The 24,241-nt window shown below is 42.1% G+C and overlaps 1 protein-coding gene across 1 annotated transcript; it reads left to right on the top strand.

Annotated features, from left to right (window-relative positions):
* Window positions 1-212: 212 nt before the first annotated feature.
* Window positions 213-13,172, top strand: LOC311494718 (transcription initiation factor TFIID subunit 4-like; the record flags this gene model as incomplete). Its single annotated transcript, XM_084553907.1, has 16 exons — window positions 213-477; window positions 644-1,453; window positions 2,986-3,140; window positions 3,857-3,976; window positions 4,990-5,145; window positions 5,298-5,420; window positions 5,517-5,606; window positions 7,896-8,123; window positions 8,265-8,400; window positions 8,762-8,879; window positions 9,438-9,607; window positions 9,705-9,835; window positions 9,945-10,070; window positions 10,320-10,376; window positions 10,460-10,579; window positions 10,692-13,172. The coding sequence occupies 16 exons, from the start codon at window positions 213-215 to the stop codon at window positions 10,857-10,859; spliced, it is 2,973 nt and encodes a 990-aa protein (XP_084410033.1). The 3' UTR covers window positions 10,860-13,172.
* Window positions 13,173-24,241: the final 11,069 nt, after the last annotated feature.

Here is a 24,241-nt window from a genome sequence, read left to right as displayed (position 1 = left end):
TTGGATAGTAAAGGGGCGTTCATAGTGGTGTGATAAAGCACCACCAGGTGCGGCACCGGTGACCAGTGTCGTTCTTTCCCCGCGGAGCCGTCCGACTGCTCTGGCACTGAGGACTGCAGCTCGCAACCATTTGTTCCAACCTTTATTTTCTCGGAGGAACCAATCACGGCGCTTCCTGGGGCCACGTCACGGAGAGGGCATCCAATCGGCGCATGCGTCTCACGAACGAGCGTAGCTGGGTAAAGATGGCGGCGGGCTCCGATTTGCTGGATGATGTTTTCAACACAGAGGTGGACGAAAAAGTAGTTAGTGATCTCGTCGGGTCTCTGGAGTCTGAGCTAACAGGAGCAGATGACGCTAACGCAACGCCTAGGGTCCAGTCTACAGCAAATCATGTCGGCAAGTCAGCTGTAGGCAGTAATTTCAATGTTCAGGGCAGCAAAATGGGACTTTCACAACAAGAGCTTGCTAAAGCAGGTAAGATAGCTGCGCACTCCGGTTAGCTAACATTAGCTAATTTTGGTTTCGTTGTTCAACTGATTTTTTAGCTTAACTTGGCTTCACTTGTGTGTTTCCCAAAACTAATGAGAATCGGAGAGTTGTTCGACACCCCACTTGTTTTGATGTGTTTCCGCTACTGTAGGGACAGGAGTTCAAGGAGGTGTCAGTAACAGTACGGGGTCCCACGGTTCAAGCATGGATGGGGGAGCCGGGATCACGTCGGCGGCCGGGGGACCGAGTATGACAGCCGCTCAGAGTCAGCCCAAGCCGGGGACAGCTAGCGGAGTTGTTACGGTAGTGACAGATGCTACGTCTGGTGCTGGGAAACCCGCAGTTCAAACTTTGAATGGAAGTTCCGTGGTGATGAACTGTCATATACCCAGAGGTGGATCAGCTGACAGCAACAACTCACATCCCGCTGTCACTCTGGTCAACAACGGACCCGTGTCTGTCAGCAAAGGAGTCGCATCGGTTTTGTCTGCGGCGCCAAGTACTATTATTCGAACTACTTTGAGTGCGCAAAACCCCGCGACTTCATCTGTGATTTCGTCCCAGCCATCTGTGAAAACTGTACCCACGGTCACGCTTGTGAGGCCACCTATGCAAACTCCCACTATCACTTCACAAAGCGCAGGCAGCCCGGCTACCGTTTTCACATCGCCAGCCGTCAGTGTTACAAGCACGACTGGTTCCATTGTCAACAAGATTGACTCCACGAAAACTATCATACAGACTGGTGCCCACGTCGTGGCTTCTACTGTTATGACGGGGACGACGGCGGCGACCATAAGGAGTCCGACTGTTCTGCAGACACTGAGGACTTCAGTACCGTCAACGATCGCAGCAACCCCTCCTGGAGGAATACGAGCTATTGCCCCGCAGATGTTGGCTCCTCGACTCCCTCAGCCTCAACAAAACGCCCCAAACATCCAAAACATCCAGATCCCTGCAGGTAATGTGGTCGTAAATTTAACAGTTTAAGAGCATGTGGAAGTTTCCTGCAACAAGATGTGTCTCCTTAAGCTGCAGTAACTTATCAGAAACCTGTTGCTATCAAACACAAATTCACTTCTTGTCGTGTGTTAGACTTTTGGAACCTGCCCTGTAGGCAAAAAGGTGGTTTGTGACACAGAATTGATTTTCTTTTGAGGCCACAAACAGCTGATTATGGGCGAGACAAAGTTCTAAATGCAGGAAAGATGAAAAGCCTTGAGGGCAGTCAGCCAACTTATTCCTTTCGCACTATATCAAAGTAGCATCCTGTTGCAGACTGTTGATTCTCATCACTTTGTCTTGTCTGAGACAATAGCTCACTGTTCTCCTATCAGCGACTATTCACTGTTTATCTCCTGAGCATCCAGTCTGTGTGTGTGTGCGTGCGCGTGTTTGCAAAAAGTTTGCAGAGACTGAAGGGTTACACTATTCACCTCAGCCTTCAGCGGGTACTTAAAAAGTTTTGCAGTGATTGATTTTCCTATCAGGAGTATTTAAGGGATTCATCCAGATTCTGTAAGACTGCAGGTAGTATGACTTGCTTGGATGCTCAATGAAAAGATAACAGCTGATATTAGCGGTCCCGTGTGTGGAGCTGTCACGTTCAGTTTGAGTAATCATGCAAATTTAAAATAACAACATTTTAGCCACAGCAGTTATAAACATACACTCACTTGACAAAACATTAGGTACACTTGTGAATACCTAACATGTCATAATATAACAGTCCTGCACTAAATCCCCCTTCATGACCGTTATAATGTTTAGTTTATGTTGAAGCAGTGTAAGAAAGGTAGTAATTCAACTGTATGATCATTTTTGAAGACGTAGTTTGTGGTGCTATCCCGCTGAATAAATGGGCTTGTCAGTACAATAGAATTTAATAGAAATACAAACCGCAGCCTCCAAAATAAAAACATAGCTGAATCCACAGCTCTCAGCTATTTAAAACAAATGCTGAATACCATAACCTCCATGAAGATTTAGTGCAGGACCTTTATATTAGAATGCTTTCGTTTCCACTTCAAGAAAAAAAAGGTTGCGTTCACTGCTTAGTTGTCCTCCGTGGCTTCTCTGTGACTACTGTGTTGTAAGCCAGTGATTTACTATGTACTAGAGTCATCCGCTTACACAGCAGACACCTGTTTGATTGTGAATGGGTGCATAGTAACACACTGTCCTACAATGAAGTACGGCCGGCAAGAACTACACTCTTGAGCAGCGTTGTGTTACAAAATCTAATTATATGATGCGATGTAGCTTGAAATGTTTTTGATTTGTAGCACTGTGTTTGTGGCTCATGTTGTTCTGTCCGGTCACCGATTGGCTGCAAACCTTACAGGCCTCACTGGTGACCCAGGTGAGCAACATGTACCCTCATGTGAGAAACTCCGTACATGCATAGATACAGTATGTTGGTGAGAGACTTTACCAGGACAGAAAAGCAGTAGCCCCTGACATCTTAACACCCTGCACACTTGCCACATGCAGGCATGGTCTTGGTTCGCAGTGAGAGTGGGCAGCTCCTGATGATTCACCAGCAGGCTTTGGCTCAGATGCAGGCTCAGTCGCAGTCACAAAGCGCCATGACGCCCCGACCTGCAGCCCCCGCCAGCACTCCACCTGTCCAGATCACAGCTCTACAGGTACACTGACTGCTGGACACACGGACATAGCCGCACACAGAAAATGTGACTCATTCGTGTTAAGTAGTGACGCAAGAGAAGGTAAACAGTACTGGGTCAGAATTTACATGGATATCGACCTAATTTAGTTGCTCAGGTGACAGGTCAATGTGGCCAGTGCACTTGGGATACTGTTTATTTATCACCGTTGTTATATTGTTGTAAATGAACAACTTTGCAAGCCTGCTATCAGAAATAAAACTCACACAAGCGTTTGGAGGATATTTTTGTGTAAACATCTAACCTTAAGTATGCAGATTTCAAACTTAAAATAAAAAAAAATGTTAAAAAAAAATTCAGTACAAGCACCGTGTGTTTATGCATCAGGATGCAGTGAGAAACCCATCACCCTGCAGAGCTTTTTAGTGTCGTTCAGTAAAGTTGGGCTTAAATTTAAAGACTTTTACTGTCGGTTAGGAAATGAAAACAAACTACATTTTAAATTGAAACAAGACAGTATATGTTACAATGCAGTTTTAAGTTACTTATATTCTTGTTCCTTACATTCAGTTTGTGTGAGTTTTGCAATATATTATTCTTTCCTCTTCTTTCCAACGAGGCTTAAAATCAGCATATATGTAAACAATGTAACTGTTTTCCATTTGATACTGGAGAAAACATCACTGTCCCATTTAGATGGTGTTACATCTCCTTTCATGTCCCCTGCTTCTCTGTAGACCCCCGGTGCATCAGTGCTGGCTCGTCCGGTTACACCCACCACCATTATAAAACAAAGTCCGACGGTTCAGACCACCGTGACGGCCACCACCACACTGCAGAGGCCTCCCGTGCTGCAGGTAACTCCACCATACATCAATGTAAACCCAGGGTTTAAATTTATGAAGCACCACCACCACAAAGACTTGTAAATGAGGTCAGGTGAATGACTCAGTTTAATTACACCAAACCTGTACTTTTTTCGTCGACAAACTATCTTTAACTATTGAACGACAAGTTTAAAGCAACCCATTTGCTCCATATATAATTTGACTTAAATGTAGTTACAAAAATAAACTTTTTTTTTTGTCTGTTGTGTGAGATACATAACGCACAGCCACCTCCTGTGAGTCAGGGAGGTCAATGGCATCATAATTGCCCTGCCAGCTCTCTCACGCAGACATCAATCTAGACATAAAGTACAGACCTGACCGTGACCTCAGTAAAACCCAACTAGTGAAGACGTTTCTCTTTACCTAAAAGCCCTTTCGCTTTGTTTTTTACCAAAGGCTCCCTTCTCTTCCTTTTTCTTTTTTTTTTTTTAATGTCCTCTGTGTCCACTTACCTCACGAGGTCACCAGACAAATTTTGTTTCACTCTGGTCTGGCGCTGCTCAGAAGACATTTGCTTCGGTTATGATTGCCAATGGTTGTCACTAAAAATAAAAAAAATAAAGGGTTATTCAGGACTCTTAACAAGATTAGTCACAAAATGTTTGAATTGAGTCTGTGTGTTTGAAAGAGGCTGTGCACATGTTGTCCTGCTCTGCAGTAGATTCCTAGAATGATAAAAAATGAACTCTTTAAGACGAGTTTGCACTGATGTTGTTGTTTTGACACCTTTAGTGCGTTGACTCTGATCTGAATAAGTTGATGCAGTTTAACGTAGACAAACAGGACAGTGTTGCATACATATTGTACAGCTATCTTTGGCAGCAAGCATGCTATATCCATCTCGTTCCAGGAAAACATATTGTGTCCTAGTAAAAGCTGAATGCACCGTGCCCTGGAACTAGACTTGCCCCAACTGTTATTCTGACCTTGTCATTTTCATGTGTCTCATCTCATGACTGCATGTTCGCTGACTCATACAGAACACGATCATGCTGGGAGGAACTGCCGCCGCCACAGGACAGCCGCTAGGGACGCCGACCACGGTGCAGCCCGGATCTGCGGCCACGGCCGTAACACAGAGAGTGGGACCCCTTGCAGCTACCGGGACCCCTGTCCCTCCGACACCTGTCTCCGCTGTAAGAGAGAGGATCTTGCATGCTGTTTTCTGTGCAGTCTCTCAAAACTGACATGATTCAATACACAGATCCTTAATTTGAAAGTGTTTCTGTGCCTTTTCTTCGCAACAACTTAAAGTAAATGTTTAAAACATGGACATGTGTGCTTACAGGAAACACTGGAGAACGTGAAGAAGTGTAGAAACTTTCTGTCCACTCTGATCAAGCTGGCATCCAGTGGAAAACAGTCTTCTGAGACCACAGCCAATGTCAAGGAGCTGGTCAAGAACCTGCTGGTACCTATTTCTCTGTTTTCATCTTCTTACCTTTTCTGTAATTCCATCTGTTTTACTACTTTTGCCCTGATCCATCCTCTTTGTCAATTTTAACAGGAAGCAAAGATCGAGCCTGAAGATTTCACCAGTAGGTTATACCGGGAGCTCAATTCTTCACCACAGCCGTACCTTGTACCTTTCCTTAAGGTGAGATCATTGATACACCTGCATATATACGTAGTTGTAGGCAAATTGTCAGTGGCTATTTAGGGGTGTCCAGATCAGTATTGGGAGATCTGTATCGGCTGATCAAAGCATTTTTTAAATGATTAGATTGGACTGAGGGCGCAGTCAAGCCTGACCTTATGTATTTGTTTCTCGGCTGCCGTAAACCAAAACCAAACATTAAAGAGCGTGACTAAATAAGTTTGCTGTCTGGAAATACTTTACAGAACTGAGAAGACACTTGTGTTGTATCGTTGTATAATGCTGGTCTGAGCAGAATCGTGATATAGTATTTGTTGTGACAGTGTCAGTGTTCAAGTACAGTTATACACCACAGGGCTATTAATAAAGATATTAAAGTTTGTCAGCTGGTTGTTTATTTAGTTAACTATTTATCTAGCGTTACGTTTTTTTTTTTTTGGTTTCTTTACTGTTTATTTTGCTCTACTGTTGTCTTATAAAATAAAATGAATTTTTTGTATTGACAGTGGAATAGAATTTTAAATTCTATTCAACTCTCAAGCATACAGCCCTGCGCTAAGTTGATTTACGAGTTTATTGTTACACACTTCACATGTGATCTCATAGAATACAAGGAACATAATAAAGGGGACGATATATTATTTTTTTAAAAAACAAAAAAAATAAAAAATGGATTGGCCTATGTTCAGTATTAAATGATTGGGACCACATCGGGGGCCATCACCCCTGGAAACGTATATCACAGAACCGTATATCCCACAAACATCCACTTACTCTCCCAGGAGTTCAAGTGATGATGACATTTTATATCCAGAATGTCCAAGATCAACTTCACTGTGACATTCTCATGTTCTGCAAAAACACTTTTGCAAACACTTAACTGGTTATTGTCAAACATACTTGAACACTGGAACGTACTCCATGACATGGATTACACCCCTCCACTCACCAGGTAGTGCAGCTGAGTGGAGGGTTGGAAGCTTTCATCAGGACGAGTTCAAAGCTGTAGTGATATTCTAGACTTGGACTTCAGTGCCACCTCCAGACTGAAAGCAACCGCTGTGATGAGGTTACTGTCAAATTAGTACTGGTTTACATTAGTCCCATTGCTGACTTTAAAATTTTTTAGCCCTCTAAACCATACAATCTACTCCATTTAATGCTAATATACACCAGTCAGGCATAACATTAAATTAAGCCTGATCAGTACAGCCCATGCACATTGTTACGGAGAGTAGATTGCTGCACTTACTTCACCTAATAATTTAGTCCTATTTAAAAAGTTGCAGAACCAGGTCTTGTTTAAATAGTTATACAAGCAGATAATTCACCTGTGACAGTAATTCACCATAGTAAATGGTGTGAATGAGTTAAACAATGGGTCAAACCAAACACTTCTCAAAGTTAAGATTGAAAGATCTGTAATTGAGAGGAAGAAATAGTCTTGCGTCTTTCACGGTGGTCATTGGTGTTCTACAATTTTCTCCTTTCCCCTCACTGTCAACTTTATCGGTCCTCTCCGCATCACCTCATCCATAAACACTGGATGCTTTGTCATCCGTCTTAAACGCTTACCATATTTGGAAATGAAGGATGCTATTTTTCAGGGTAATTGCATTACAGACGCTCTTAATGTCTAAAACTAAAATTTGCTGATTAAGCAACTTCTCCATTCACTTTGCTTTTAAAAATAAATCCAAGCCCCTGAAATTTAACAAAGGTCCACATTGACGTTAAAATCAGAAAAGGGTTCTTTGGACAACCACAACAGATATTTTATATTGTGGTTTAGATCACAAAATGAACCAAGAAATGCTTGATATTTTATGGCCACCAGTTTACACAGTTTAAATTTATAGTCACATCATAGTGTTCATATAAACTTTTGGAGATAAACTTTAGATAAAGAGACAGTGTGGAACGCCCAGTTTAATTGTACACATTGTCAGATGGTCAAATCACACATTGACTATTTCCTCTGCAAGTACTAGCTTCTCTGTCTGCTTGTTAATAACCACATAATTAAATCTATGAAACCTTAATAAAAATATCACTAAAAACATATTCTGTTGGGCCCTGTTTGATTATTTAGCAGCACATGCAGTTTGTTTCCCCAGTGGATCGTGTGTGAGATTTACAAATGTCAAAACAAATAAAAAAAAAATAGAAATTAGAAGCAGCATTTATCCGTAAGTGATAACCACATCTGACCTGTGAGTGAATTAGTCATTGACTTTATCAAATGGAACATATTCTCACTCTGTCTGTGTCCTCTCTGTGTGCACGTAGAGAAGTCTCCCAGCACTGCGCCAGATGACTCCAGACTCCGAGGCCTTTATCCAGCAGAGCCTGCTGCCTCAGTCGAGCGCTCAGACTGCGGCGACGGCCTCCACGGCCCTCACCGCTGTGGTCCTGCGACCTCCCCTCTCCTCCGCCATCACTACGGCCACCAGCACTGCCGCGACCAAGACCACAGTGATCAGCCTCCCTCAGACACCTCATAGCAAACCTGGACTGGTAATTTAGCTTCTCCTACTGGCAATAATCATGGATTATCTGAGTGCAGAGCTTGGCCTGTACTAAATAGTAGAAACGTGGTGTATTTAAGAGGTTTTGCTTCTGTTCTGTTTCTCATCCGTTGTCCCTGAATGTGCGCAGATAGTGTCCCAGCAACCGGGGACAATGGTGAGGCCGCAGGTGACGTTGGCTCAGTCACCCGTGGTAACACTCAGAGGACAACCTCATAGCCGCATCATTGTGAGCCAGCCACCAGTGGTCAAGCAGCTACAAACAGGTGTGTGCTCAGCAAATACACTCCTCTCATTGTTTTCAGTCACTGAACTAAATATACTTACTTGTGTGTCTGGGATCAAAATCAAAAATACCCAACAGTGGGTGACTCACATAAACAAAATACATCTGTTCCCTCTGCGTCTGTGCATAGCAATTTGGCACAGCTTCCACTATTATAGTTTAACTTATGCAAGTGCTGCCACCTTGTGGCTATTGAACATAACTGCAGGACACCGCATAGATTTTATTATTGTGTAGAATCTAAATTCATGACAGTTTCTGTTCTGCTACTACAATTAATTCTTCTTAGTTAAATGCAAAAATCTCACCTCTTCACCTCTGTCCCCGTTTATGACTTTTAGTCGCAGCAGTCAAGCAGACGTTGTCTCCAGTGGCTAAAGGAGTACAAGTGCTCAGTCAGTCTTCTCTCAGTGTGGCACAGAAAAACAAGCTGAAGGAAGCAGGAGGGGGAACGTTCAGGTTTGTGTCACATGAAGACAAATTTAATGTCTGTTGAATACTGGTTTCCATATCTCCAGCTTGTCAGGGGTAAAATGCACACTGTCCTGAAATTGCCTTTTATTATGCTATTGGTTAAAGAAAGCCATTGATTTACTACATGAATATATATTCTGCAATTACTAATAATGTATTGTACACATTGTATGGGTTTATTTTTATGCAAATATTTAAAGTTAGTTGGTGCAATGTTTTCTTTATGGAAATGCCGTATATTGCTTTCAATACATTTGTCTCAATTTCCCTTGGAGCAATTCTTTGTTCAGTGCATTATTCATGCTACCATTAGTAAGAAATTAAGTGTGAAATTACAGTAACTATATGAACGTCTTCAGATTGAGAAAACTTTGTCAGCATCCTTGCACTGACAACTGTGTAATAAGCGGCAGATATCTCCTGTTTTAATAGATATAAACAACACCTGGCACATACACAAATGAAACGCATGATCGACATTAAACTGTATATAAATGTAAATAAGACAAAAACTGTGTGCTTCCTCACCTTTCCTCCACCTAGGGATGATGATGATATCAATGATGTGGCCTCCATGGCCGGAGTCAACTTGTCGGAGGAGAGCGCACGGATCTTAGCAACCAGTTCTGAGCTTGTTGGCATGGTGACACGTTCTTGTAAGGACGAGACCTTCCTCTCCACCTCGTCACTCACCCGGATAGCTCTGGAGATTGGTGAGAGACGTAGAATCGGGAGAAAATACACAACATGTTCTTTCTGTTGGATGAACACCTTCTAAATCGTTATCCGCACTCCCTCATGTTGTGACAGGTAAGAAGTTCGGTGTCAGCGAGTTGGGCACCGACGTGATCAACTACATTTCCTATGCTACGCAGCAGCGACTGCAGAACCTGTTGGAGAAGGTGTCACAAGTGGCACAGCAGAAGAACGGAATGTTCAAGGTGATAATTGATCGCAGCATTTAGTGCGAGTGGGACACGTTGCCATTTAGCCTATTTTCATTTTACTCATGTCTGTGTGTCCTTCGTTCTCACCTCCTACCACCTTCAGGAGGACGAGCGGTATGAGCAGACCAGCGATGTAAGGGCCCAGCTCAAATTCTTTGAGCAGCTGGATCAGATGGAGAAACAAAGGAAGGAGGAGCAGGAGAGAGAGATCCTCTTGAAAGCTGCCAAGGTAACAGCATGTGAACAAGGACACACATATCACTGACAGGAAGAATCCGTCACATTATCATAATTGCATGAAGAAGGTGAGCGAGTGATCTTGGGTCAGTGTCATTAATACACATTTTCTCTGCTGCTAACCATCACTAGATAACAGATACGCTGTCTAGCTGTGAGTGAGTGAATGAATAAATCAATCGATTTAATAAATTGAACATATCCATCTTGAAATATTAAAATGTCCTCTATGCTGCCGCAGTCTCGGTCACGGCAAGAAGACCCAGAGCAGCTCCGACTCAAACAGAAGGCCAAAGAGGTAAGGATGCGCTAAAAATAAGTGGCTCTCTTTGTGAATCATGACGTGTTTGTCTGTGAGATTAACCTGTGCTTGTACTACAGATGCAACAGCAGGAACTGGCTCAGATCAGGCAGAGAGAAGCCAACCTAACGGCGCTGGCAGCGATCGGCCCAAGGAAAAAACGGAAAATGGACTCTCCTGTTAGAGGCACCAGTGCAGAGGTGAGGAATATTGAACCATTTGCCAAAGATACATGTGCTTATTTCAAAGGACTAATAAAAAAAATAAAAATACTAAATGTCATATTTGTGTTTGCTTTGCCTCACCCCGCAGGGCTCAGGGTCAGGCCCCTCCCAGCCTGGAGGCTCCAGTGGATCAGGCTCCAGACAGTTCACGCGACAGCGCATCACCAGAGTCAACCTCAGGGACCTGCTCTTCTGTCTAGAGAACGAAAGAGAGACCAGTCGCTCACAACTGCTTTATAAAGGCTTCCTCAAATAGCCCCTGCATTAAAATGACTGGTCTCACTCAGTGGCATTAAGAAAGCAGAGCTGGCCGCCTCAGACTCTTCCTGCTGGTACTGTCTTAAATCGCCCACTGCTGAATTAAGAGACATCTGTCTGTGGGAAGAGAATAATCTGGAACACCGAAGAGACGTCAGCTTTAAAAAGCCTCTTCAAGCACAGTCCTTTTGTATTATCTCCAGAGTTGGAGCAAATATTGGAACTCAGCACTGATTTCAGTGTGCCTCTTAGCTCGGTTTGCTCCTCAGAGACCGGTTGCACCCAACCACACATCACTCATGCACTGCCTCATGCTGCACTGGAGGAATTAAAAATAAATAAAACAACTGAGCATTTCAGATTAGAAATCCTCGTCAGTGTCACCGCAGTGACATCTGTGTTGTAGCAGCGAATCTCCTCGAAGTGTTCGGTAAGCACTCTGTTTATTTAAGTTCGTAACAGAGATTTTTAATTTATCACGCATTTATATGGTATTTTAGCAATGCCTGTGGATTGTTTTACAGAGACTAACCTTGACTAGTCTTATCATCTGCTGAGTTGCCTTCTTAACAATTTAAGCCATATGGATTAGAATGTGTCGATCGAGTAATTTCATCTATATTACAGCTTTCTCCACATTTGTAGGATGGGTGCTTTATTGATTTGTTGTTTGCTTTTTTTTTTTCTTTGTCTTTGCTTGATCGGAAACAAAAATAATTATTTATGTGTCATGTGTTGTTCATGCGTGATGTTCAGGTTGTATTGGAACTGTCACGGATAGAGAGTTCCTAACACAATGGTTAAAGAAGAAAGCCAACTTTTTAATTCACATTATAGCACATTTACTACACAGATGTCACCTACTTTACATTCCTGTCAGTCATTTCTGAGACATTTTCTCTCGGCCATCACAAGTATTTTCAGCGACGATGAACCTCACAGAACTGACTCACAGTGAACATCCGTTTTCAAGTAATTGTATCGTTGCAGATGATGATTTAAGAAGTCTGCAGATTTTCATAAGCTCGGTGCAGATTTAAGATTATTCTTGAACAATGAAATGTTTACATTAACAAAACAAAAATGTGGCTGTGCTTCGGCTTCTTGAATTATGTCTGTGCTACCTTCCGTCAAAATTTCTCCACAAAACTAAAGACACAACTTTCTAAGTAATAGGGATCTTTACTGCGACGGGTGTCCTTTCTCAAACACGCTTAAACCTTCGCTTAAAAACTGAAATGAAATGGTTGTTGTGGTGAATGTAAAGTATCCAGCTTGTGTATTTAATTTGCGGTAATTTCGATTTTAAAACTACAGTGCAGAACTTTTGTCTCCCCCTTCTGGCAGTGAGAGTAATTACACAAACACTGTTGATATGTGCCTCCTAAAGGACCACACCCATGGTAATCTGTGTTGGTCCTTGGCATTTAAACGTTTCTTGGAAGCTTTGTAGATTTTATTGCTTCCTTGACCCGAGAGACTGAATTCACAGAACCTTGGTTACATTCATAACTTTTCACCACACTCCTAGCTGCTGTAGGCTACTCAGTCATCTTTCATACTGCAGAATACAGAGAGATTTACCTGCAGCTGATTAGATTAATCAGTATTGCATCAACTCAAGGGCTTGATGTGACAGTTTATTTATATATGTAAAAGTTCTGCGCTGTAGTTTAAAAGAAATAATCTGGAGAAAATGAATCCCTATACTGTTACTCATTGAAGTCATTTAAATACATTGCAAATTATTTTTCAATAAGTTGTACGTCCATATTTTTATATTTATGAATAATGGTAGCTCGTGTCGGGTGTAAAGCTGCATGAACTGCAAAACTAGGACTGCACTTTGACAGATCCGTTTTCTAAATCTAGTCAGTCAGACGAACATACCCACTTTATAACTTTCTATATTTTTAATGCACATACTAATTCTGGTCTTTATAGCTTTTGCCATTTTATGAAAGAATGTTTATTGGCAGATTTTATTACTGTATATATATATTTGAGTTTGCCATTTGTAGATTTATCATTTGAGAACTTTGAATTACGGAAATTTGTCTTATTTTTCACGTATATAAAGATGTGTTAAATGAGACAAAGATATGACGCTTTTCTGCCAATATCTTGTAAATTTTGCACAGCTATTTGTTTATATGTAAATATCTGATTTAAAAGAAGTTTTTAATTGCTATTTTATAATGGATTGAGAGAGAATGGTCTCTATTAAAACAAAAAGAACTCAAAAATTATCTCTGTCTTGATTGTCTTTATTCCTGTGCTAGACCTGCTGTAGTTAGTGGTAGAGAGGACGTATTATTGAGCAAAACATTTTTATAATGATTGAAACTCGGGGCAGAAAACAGCAGCAGGATCACTGTATGCTGACTGGTTACTGAAGTAAGGTCACCCAAAATGTTTACACTACAGCAGTGGATTCACTCAAATTTGACATAAAAGTTTACTTGGACTCAACTCATGAACTGATTAGATTTCAGTGGTTAAAGGTCACTATGTCCTCACATCTGTCCCATTCATTTGGACGTGAATGCTATCTTTTGAACTGAATCTCTTCAAATTTGGCAAAAACCCTCACTTGGACACAACATTAAACCGTTTAGACTCTGGTGGTCAAAGTCACCGTGATCTCACAAAATATGTTGTGGCCCACAAGCCAACTTGTAAAAGCAAAACCTCAAGATCGGCTTGAGGGAATTATTTCCGCAGATTTGGCACAAATGTTCAGTTAAACCCATGGAGGGATTGACTACATTTTGGTGATCAAAGGTCACAAGTCCAGGTCACTAACAATTACCAAGGACCTAACATACGATATTTAGCCGTACGCCAACTGTGAAGTCGTTGTTTCTGGCACAACTCCACCACATCCAGGGAGGAGGGAAAGAAATGTGAACTGGTCAAAACTACCAGTACTTACAGCATATGGAACAACTTTATCAGATTTTATTAGACAGACAGGTTTTGGCCCGAACTTTTGCTTGGCATACTAATTCTGACAACATTTCTGCCAAATAACACATACACCAATCAGGCGTAATTATGACCACCTTCCTAATATTGTGTAGGTCTCCCTTGAGCCTCCTAAACAGTGTGACTCATCAGAGAATGGACATGGGCCTTCTGAGGGTGTCCTGTGGTGTCTGGCAACAGAATGTTGTTAGTGGGGGACTTTGGGTCCTATGGGTTGAGGGGAGGGGCCTCTGTGGATCAGGCTTGTTCCAGTGCATCCCACAGATACTTTATCAGTTTGGGATCTAGTGAGTTTGGAGGCCAGGTCAACACCGTGTGTTGTTTTTCATGTTTTTTTTTTTTTTTGTTTTTTTTTTGAGTTGTTCCTAAACTGTTCTTGTGTGTGTGTCCTGAGCTCAAGTCCATGCATTAATGTCAGTTCCAGCATGTACTATTCCTATATCAGTTTTCTGGAGCTGAAAACATTTCTATTTGATATACCTTGTACAGTAATGATTATTATATCCTGGTCATCTGAGGACAGATAACAAGCTTTTATAACACAACGAGGTGTTAAACATTAAACCAGGGTTCTCAAATATTTTGGCTGAATAGTCATAGCCACATATCAGATAACCACAAGTTATTAACAGTTCCAGCAACTGGAAATTTTCCCTCCAAACTTGGCACATTCTTAAATTTCAGTAAGTACTGCTATAATTAATCTGCTCTCCTTCTTTATAAAACGTGAGTTCAAACTGAAGTCAACCTCAAGCAGCTACAAGATGCACTGGTTGCACACTTACGCTTCAGCATTCACGATACAATGACTGACTTTCAGTCAGTACTTTTACTTTAATACTTACAATACATTTTGCTGTAAATATACTTTATAATATACTTTCAGTAAACTAGGATTTTTCAAGAAGTAATGGAGTATTTTAACGTTTCTGTACCGGTACTTTTCCAAGAAAATGATCTGAATATATTCTTCCTGTCCTGTCTGAGAGATAGATTTTAATTGGCTCTTCCTCGCTGCTCAAACAGTGACATTTGCAGTACGATGCTAAACATTTGCATTTAATTTGACTCGTGAAAACGAAGCCCAAATTAAAAAACGTCTTTTTTCTTTTTTTTTGAAAAGGAACATCACATGGAATACTTCAGCGTCAAGTGCTCATTTCTTCTCCAGCGCTTTGATTAAAATGATAAATTTCTGTTCCTGAAATGATCATCTCTCACAGAGCTTTTTTAATGTGTGCTCTTCAAAGCGAATTAGATCACAAACCAGAAAGTTCACCCAGATAAAGAGAAATGCAGTGTTATAAAAGACTATCAGGTCTTTAGTGTTCTCTCTCTCTCTCTCTCTCTCTCTCTCTCTCTCTCTCTCTCTCTCTCTCTCTCTCTCTCTCTCTCTCTCTCTGTACCCTCTTATTCCCCTAAAAACCCCATTTCTAATATTCTGTACTTGAAATGAATTCAGTGTCGCAGTAAAGGGAGAATGATGAGGCCTGGTCCTCAAAATCAAATAATTAGCAGCTAGCCACTGCTGGATGAGAGAGAGCCCTAAGAATTAATTCCCTTTTAACCATGAAAGATGACTAAAGGATATTTTGTTCATAATAAATACAATTTTAATATTTAGATCTGCTAATCTTCCTGCCATCTCTTTTAATGACTAGCAGTGGCGGCGGTGGTAATGGCAAGCTTTTTCTGACTGAGTTCAGACCGGCACTGAAGAAAAGTTTCAGTCAAGAATTTCCAAACTTTTGACTCCTCCACCGCAGCAGAAGACTGGAGGGGAGAGTGATGCAGCGACGTCACATGCTGCAAACTCAGAGGTGATACAAAACAAACTGTATTCTTTTTTTTTTTTTTCATCATTATTATTTGATTGCAGCTTTAGCGCCTGCAGCCGCATGCTGCGCAGTTTTATTGTCTGCGGAGTAAAAATGAATTTCACGTTGACCTTGGTTACAGAACAGACTGTGAGTGAAGCGGAGATAAAAGACAGGGGGAAAAAAAGCCACATTTTAAGAGACACATTGAGGTTAAGCCTCTGCTGGAAGTATTTCTGAGGCTTAGAGGCAAGCAAATAGGCAAACCTCACAGCATGTGACTGAGGTGTAAATTCCCCAAATGCTCCCCTGTGAGAGCAAATAGTTGTGGGCTTAGAGCAACAGTTCAAATCAAATTCAAATTGAGCTTTAGTGTCATTTTGGCATACAGTACATAGAGCTGTAATAGGGTCACAATGAAATGGCGTTTCTCTCTGGGATCTGTGCAGACTCAAGCGTTACTTGTCATTACGATTATAATTAACGGCGTGATCCAAAAATGTCTCACAATCATATGAAACCCGCACACTTTTGCCAGCTCCTCTTGACTTTATACACTGATGACAAATGAGGCATTAATCACTGGACACTTTGTCTTATCCCGGGCCATAAAAGAGATATTTATGAGTTAAGGGAGAGAGTGGATGAAGCTGTTCATGGTACAATAGTTACACAGTTCCATTATCTGCTGTGACATTTTATGGATATGAGATATTTCAAAGTGATGAACTGCGCAGTTTGAAGGTGAGCTCCTTAGCAACGGTGTTACGTGAGATAAAGCGCGGTGGCTCAAAATCAAACAACGAAGGCGCTCTTTTCCTTCTGAACTTCTGCTTTTTTTAAATTATTTTTTTTGTTCGACGCCTTTTAAGCAAATGTCAGTGGAGGAGGCAGATGAATGTTGCTGAAATGCGGAACAGATCCACAGGAGGGCAATAGTGCACCACATTACAACCAAGAAGACCGGAAGAGTTTGAGCCTTCTCAGCTTGCAGCTTTCACGACCTGGGTTCATACCTTTTATACAGGTTACGATAAGCAAAAATAATAAATACTAACTTGTTCCAGTTAAAACAGGAGTTTTGGACTGACTGCTTTAATATAACTTTTGTTTTCTAGCAGAACAGCTGCAATATGATTTTATGCAAGCACTGACTCCCTGACTTCTAATGCATGGAAGATTTAAGGATCTTTTATACACTTACACACACACACACAGATGGACATCTCCGAAAGGATCACACCAAAGCAGATCCTCACATTCCTTCAGATTTGGTGGATTTGAGGCTTAGGAAGTTGTTTGTTCTGTTCCCTCTGCAGACAAGGTATGTCATGCCTGTGGATGCCCAAAACAGTTGTCTTCGTTGTCTTGATATCCAGGCATAGGAAGACTTCTAAGTCCCCTCCAATATGAGCTGTCAGGCTGTATTTGCTTACGCTACGCTGGGACACCGAACTCAATTCCACGGCCCTGTTTGATTTTGCATAATGAGAGGCTGCTTGCGGCTCACAGGATAATGTCTTTGACTGACAGCTATGGAGATGAACGAAGAGTTTTCATATATTTTGATATGTCCAAAAAGCGCGGCATACAATCTTTAAAACAACGGGGCGAGCGAGACTCCTCTGTGCTCCCGTGCCACGTGCGTAGTCTTGGCTGTGGTTTAAATATAGAAGACACCTGTCCTTGGTGGTCATAAAGGATTTTCATTCACACGTACTTCATCAGGAGTAGGCTCACAGTGAAATGCTAACATGCTAATGTCTGCGCGGACTGTCAGTCGGCCCAAAACAAGGTTAAACAAAGGCACCTGGACTTGTTTGAGGTTTCTTGAAAGTGTTTCACCACGTCGTCCACGTCGGCTTCTCCAGCTCTGAGCTAACGTTTAACACATGTGGTGTTTACCATGTACGCCACGTTGATGTAGCATGTCACTACGCTGGCATCTGCTCCTTAACGGAAATGTGATAAATTAAGATTTTGATCTGATGACGGCGCTGGATTAAAATGTCAGAGGAATGTGTCAGATTTCATTGTTCTGATCGATGTCTGGACATTCTACTTTAAACCACTCGTGCCAACCTCGTGGTGTCTAAATTATTTAGGAAACACCCTCAAGGGACACTTAAGTCAGTTCAAAATGTGTGATCACCTATAAAATAACTGCAAAGAGACATTTCAGTCTGAGCCAAAGAGCCAAAGATCCAACCACTGTGGCTAAGCGTCTCCTTTGTGAAAAAGCCACCATTATTCAGACTCTGATAATGTATGCTCTCATGTTCTTTAACAACCTTGGAAAATAAATACAGACCACAGACACTTCTTGCTGTGTATTAGCAAGGCTTTTTGCCACCACACAACCCTCATGAGCTGAGTTTATTGTAGTAATAGACCGTGTTTTCTTCCCTCGTTGGTCTGCTGAACAATGCACCATTATGGTCTTACAGGAGATAATAGTGCGATGTGCCACTGTTAAACTGTTGGTTGTCAACTTTATGACAGCAATTGGAGCAGATTGGTAAGCGTCCGCCCACAGCAATAGCCCAGGTGAAAAGAAAAAAAAAGAAAAAAGAAACATGCTTACGCGTTTTGCAAAAACTCCACATGAATTCAAACCCATCCAAGTCCAGCGCCAGAGTTTGATTTTTGTTTCTGACGTTTGGACGCTCCGGCCCCACAGCTGTCAGTCGCTGCGTCTTTTTAACCGCGCTCGGTTCACAGGTCACGGGTTCGTCAGGTGAGAGCGTAGCAGTCTTTGCAATGTAGACTGACGCAATGGTTCGAACTCTTTTATTTGTCTTCAACATGTCCTTAGCTGCAGCACATGTTGACGCTCAGCACAGTGAGCTGGAAAGACTTTTTGTTCTCTTCAACTGAACCAAGGTCAACGGAACTGGAAGCAGATGAAAGCCGTGGAAAGAAATTAAATTACTGATAAAGTGCAATGAGTAAGTAGCATGTATCATATATTTTATGCCATTATATTATACATATTTTAATCGAACAACATATATAAAGATACTCACCACAACAAAAATATCACTCCGGCACAATCTAAAAAAGCAGCCTGTCAAAAACCCAGGGACTGAATTTGAACACTGAATTTTAGATGTCTGGATTATACTGTATATTATCCAACAGAATCAGAAATGCCAGTTTCATTTTCATGTTAATAATTCAGGGAGAGAAAAATAATGAATGTCTGACTTGACATTCCCTAGCTGTCAGATCTGAAAGGTTTTGGTTCAGGATTATAATCAGTAAGTTTTTAAATACTTGCACTGTTTGCTACTTTTCACTCGAAAGTCATGTCTCTCTCTCTCAGTGTATATGTGTGAAGGAGACTGAGAGAGAAGGAAATTTATTCTTAAGTTCCTCTTCTGTCTCAAGGCCAGGTTGGAAAACAATGAGAAACTCGAAGGGGTGAAACGAACAACGGCCATAATTATCAGCTGTAATTAGAGGTGTTTCTGCAACGCATTCCTGCAAATCATCGCTCACCGCGTGTGTTATTAAGGCCAACGAGGAGCAAAACGGCTGTTAACGGAGGACTGTTTCCCTTCTGATTCTCTGACAAGAGTAACGTTTAGGATTTATGCTGAGGATTTTATTTTCGGTCATGCTACCTGTTAGGTTGGAACCAGACGGTTATTTCCGCTGATGATTGACTGGTTGGAGTGGGTTTTTTTTAGTGGCTTGTAAGTGCTGGACTGACAATAACCCAGTGCCTTTGCAGCTACATGGGAGGCAGGTTCCCAAATCAAATTGTTCTCTAAAAGGTCAGGCTAAGCTCATGCTGTAAGGGAAACTTCATGGCATTAAATCAATCTGGACCCCGACAAGCTGTCATCGCTAACAATAACATTATAATTGTGAGCGATCACCTTCATCCCATAATGCATTTTTCTTGTGTATTTTATGGCACTGCTGCCCTCAACGAGGCAGGCGTGATTATCCGGCGGTTTCTCGCACATGTCAGTGTTGGACATATATGATGCTGCTTTACAACAGGCCTGATACGGTAGCAGTGGCTTATATATAAAGAATATACTGCATGAAATTACTATTCCGAGCAGCTGCCATAAAGACAAAGAGCCCAGTGATCACTCAAACTTATTATATTGGTGGTGATTAGCATAGAATTTGTTCTCCGCGAAATAAAAGCAAGGTCCTGTCACATCACATACCCCTGTGTTCATGCTGGTGTTTTCTGCTGGATATGGATTTCCACTACTCAGCACACGGTGGAGGCGAAAGGAGAGGAGAGAGGAGGTCCCTCGGGGCAGGGAATCAACCTCCGCCTGCATTCTCTGCACATAATTGAACAAATTAGCCACGAGCAGCTGTTACCTGTTAAAATGACCCGCTTTCATTTTATCACCGCGGACAAGAGGTCTGATAGCATCTGCATGCTACAGCTGTCAGCCATTCTGATTAGGTTGCTGATTCCTGCTTTCAATATATCATGACAAACATAATTACCTCAACATCTCTTTTTATGGATTCTACAAATCGCCGGGCGCACAGAGCACGCCAGGCGTCCATCAATCTGCAGCTAGCCGCTCCACTTGGCCGTCTCGACTTAGTCAGCCACTTTCCTTTAAGAGAAAGAAGGTCTTAAACGCTACAGTCGGCGGGAGCTAAATGCTGTTTCACTTTTTAACATGAGAATTATGGAGTGCGATTGTTGTACAAGTACATGAACCTCGCGGCCTGATCTCACGGCCTCCCGACTACTGACTCACCAGTGGCTCCACATCTTGTAACCCCGCTGAGCTGAAATAGAACTCTTGCTGTGATTTTGTGCTTTTACTAATCAAGAGGAGTGAGCTCAAGATTGGAGACTTGGGCAATAATGGCCATTTATAAAGTTTTGGCACTCATATGGTTGCAGTTAAGTGGCTGTAAAGTAATAGTTAGAACTAGAAGTGTACAGGTTAATTGCCATAAAGTGACTGAAAAAAAGCTGACCCAGTGATGGATTTTAAACATAAGTACAGCTTCAGGGTAGAAATTTCCATTCATTATCGGAGAAAATTGGGGGAAAAAAGTGAAACGAACAATGAAGAAAGACATTTTTAGTCATTAAGACTCCAGCTACGGACGTGGTTCAGTTCAAGGGTTACATTTTTAAAGTGCTATACAGTAGCCTACAAGTCAACTTCGAGAAAAGCAAATCACCAAACCAAAAGCTGCAATAATGAAAATTATTATATTATTAAATAATCAAAGGCTATGTTTAATGTGAAAGAAGTCATTGGTCACTTAGGGTTAGGATTAGTGTTGAGCATTTATTGTTGGGCGTCTATAAGCTTATTGGTTTGCTTTTATGGCAGTAACCTTTAGTTCACTCTCACTACTCTCATCAGAATCCTAAAACTGACTAAACGCTACATGCTCAGCACCAAACAGAAGACAAAGATAACAAGCTCCTGCTAACCTACTGTGGATATTGGTAGAGTGTGTAGCTGCAGAGCCAAAATATATATGGATCATTCTTATTGGCTTTTTTCAGTCTCAAAACACATGTGGTATTGGAAGTTAATTTGTCTCATGGATAAAGATCCCCATGAACGTGCTTCATTTTTCATCATCAAGTACTGCAAAACGAGAGGAGCAGAGGCTAGCCTAGGTCATTGCTTAGCCTCTCTATTACAAAGATCAGGCATAACATTATGTCCGCTTACAGGAGATCCAGCACCCACCTAGACCAGACCAGGCACCCCCACCCCATAGCAATGACACTCCTTGATGGCAGCAGCCATCCCCAGCAGGATGCAGCCTGACACAGACACACACAAAAACAGTTTAGGAACAACTCAAAAAAAAAAAACATGAAAAACAGCAGTTGACCTGGCCTCCAAATTCACTAGATCCCAAACTGATCAAGTATCTGTGAACACGTCCTTTCTATGCATGTCTGCCCGCATGCAGGGTAAACATCAGGCGAAGTGACGAAACACGGCAGTAACAAAACAACTAGTTGTTCCAACCAACGCTTGACAGGAGAACCAAAGCTGGAATCGATGCAGGCAGCACCATTGAACACACAACAGCTTTGTCTATGTTCATCTTTTTTTCCCATTGAATGAAATCAGTGCTGTTAATGAAGCTAGAAAAAGAAAAAAAAAGTATTATTTCTGGCAGATTTGACGCTCCACCGCAGGCGGCACCACTTTTCTGACTCGTGTTTTGGGTCAAACATCATACAAACATACAAACAGGTGGAATCTGTAACATTGTCCATGTAAATGCAGCTGTATTGTTTCAGGTTTGCCGCTTAAGAGACTTTATCTGTTTCCCTTTCTAAGATCATCAACAACCTTAATAAGGAATGACGAACTGGACTGCTTTTATGTCGAGCTTTAAGTGCCTCGCAGTTTCCCTCTCCCTCGCACAAAGAGGCCTTCACCAGCAATCAATCGCGGAAAATGAAAGGACGTGGACATTTGCTCTGCATCATCCGCCTGTTCAGCATCACTGCTGCAGCATTAAAGTTTACTAATTGGCAGACAGCGCCGTAGCCAAAAAGTACTCACACCTTAATCTGCTGGTGTCCTTTCACGGGTATAAAGAGATTAATATGTGAAATTTTCTAATCGGTTTCTCCCAGGAGCAGAACAACAACGCAGCAGTATCACAAAACACTGTCTCGTTCCATAACATTAACACTAAAAACTTTCTTATCGCTTGTATTTTCTATTTTCACTAATGCTTATATCATTAGTGTTTCCCCTGAGCTGGGGGAAATTTAGCAGGAAATGAGAAAGCGGGAAATGTATCCTGAAAAAGCCAACTTTGAAACACTGCACATTGCTCCGTCAGCCAAATGATGCCTCATCTTCGAGGCGTCTCCAATCATCCTCCTCCTTGATTATGTGCTCCCACTGTACAACAATCAGCCAGCGACCTTTAGCCGCACGAGCAGTCATAAACACAGCAGGAGGAATGTGGGTGTGATCCGTGGGCTCCGGCCGTCAAAAGGAACTGGATGAAGTGGAGGGGGTCAGATTGTGAAGAAGAGAGATTTGGAAACGATATCCTTTGGACAAGAGCTCCAAACTTGGATGCTTCCATTTCTGAAGACTACAGTGATTACACAAACCATCAAAAAAAAACTTGAGACAAGCCAAAAGAAGATAGAGACTCAATTAGTTAAGCCCCCATACGGTAGACAGTATACTCCTGAGGCCTCATTTTGTGTGGAAATGAAGAAAAGATTTCTAACTGAGGAAGCGAGTACTAAGGGGATTTAAATGTAAGACATTTCACACCCAGCAAAACACAACGAACGCTTTCTCTGTCTGGGGTTTTCTCAGCCTGCCTACTGCGCTTTCCCCAATTCCCAGCACTGTATCCTCAGATTAATATTTCAGATTGTAGTCATGAAAGCGAAGCGTTTATTGCTGCACTGAGAGCTCGCCTATCGAACATGCCAGTCCGCTTTTTGGGAGCGCGATTTAATGGGAACTAAATTGCCCGGACATGGATTGTTTGTTTCTTCCACAGATGTGAGCCAAGAAAAGTGAATATTTCAGCAGAGGGTGCGAGGACGCGGCTGTCCGTGCTTGTTAGGATAGTCGAATGTGTTGAGAATGCGATTTAGAGTTGTTTTCTCCGACAAAAGCCCGCGCAGAGAAGAGATGATGTCAAAGCGGTAGCTAATACAGTCGCTCCACCGGGGCCGTATCTCGAAGCTCTGTGTAGGTAAGCACTGACAGATGGCGGGATCATGTTGACAGTGAGTGTGCGTGAGTGTGTGTGTGTGTATGCGGGTGATAGATAGCTACTCTGTGAATAGCTGTGGAGCGTAATATGATTTGAATGTAAGAATGGAATCTAAATCTGATTTCAGAAAGTACTATGGGCCCAGAGCTTCTCTCCTTTATCTCTGTCCCTCGCCAGCCGTAATGTGGTCAGTTGCAGCTGTTCTCTCTCGGGTGTGGTCTCACTGACCCAGCAGGACACATTATCGCTTCCAATCTCAGCTCCTTGATGTCTTTATGCCTCTTTGAAATGACTCTCATCATATCAAAACACCATACCTGCCACCGCCATCCAAACTGAAAAGTACGGAGCGAATATATTCTGTCGACGCGTCGACTGCTGGAAAGGCCGGTGGAAAGTTTCATGATTGCTTCTCTGCGTGGTTTTGTGGTTCTCTTGACTGTTTGAACCCGCTCTCATTTCTCGTGAGATCCCGCTCCTCCCCTGTAGCGCAGTTACTCTGTGAAAGGATTAGATGAGGAGTTCACCGCAGGGGCATCAGGCAATCTGCATACAATAGACCACCACGGCCGTGAATAAATCAACTCTGATGTAAGACAATAAAGCCAATGCGTTACGGCTATTTGTTTATTCTTATTACACAGAGCGGTGCACTTTGGATCATTCGGAGTAAATGCATTACTTGAAGAGGATTCAGAATGCGGGCTGCCTGCGCCATCTCTATTTCACTCTGCGTTCTCTGTCTGTGTCCAGAGGTGGTCCAGCAGTCCACTAAAACAGCCATTAGATGGATATCCAATCAGACTTGGGCCATTCCCTTCTCCCAGCATCCTCCTCTGCTCACCAC

Source organism: Chelon labrosus, assembly GCF_963514085.1.
Source record: "Chelon labrosus genome assembly, chromosome: 10".
Taxonomy (NCBI): domain Eukaryota; kingdom Metazoa; phylum Chordata; class Actinopteri; order Mugiliformes; family Mugilidae; genus Chelon; species Chelon labrosus.
This window is presented reverse-complemented; position numbering and strand designations above follow the sequence as displayed.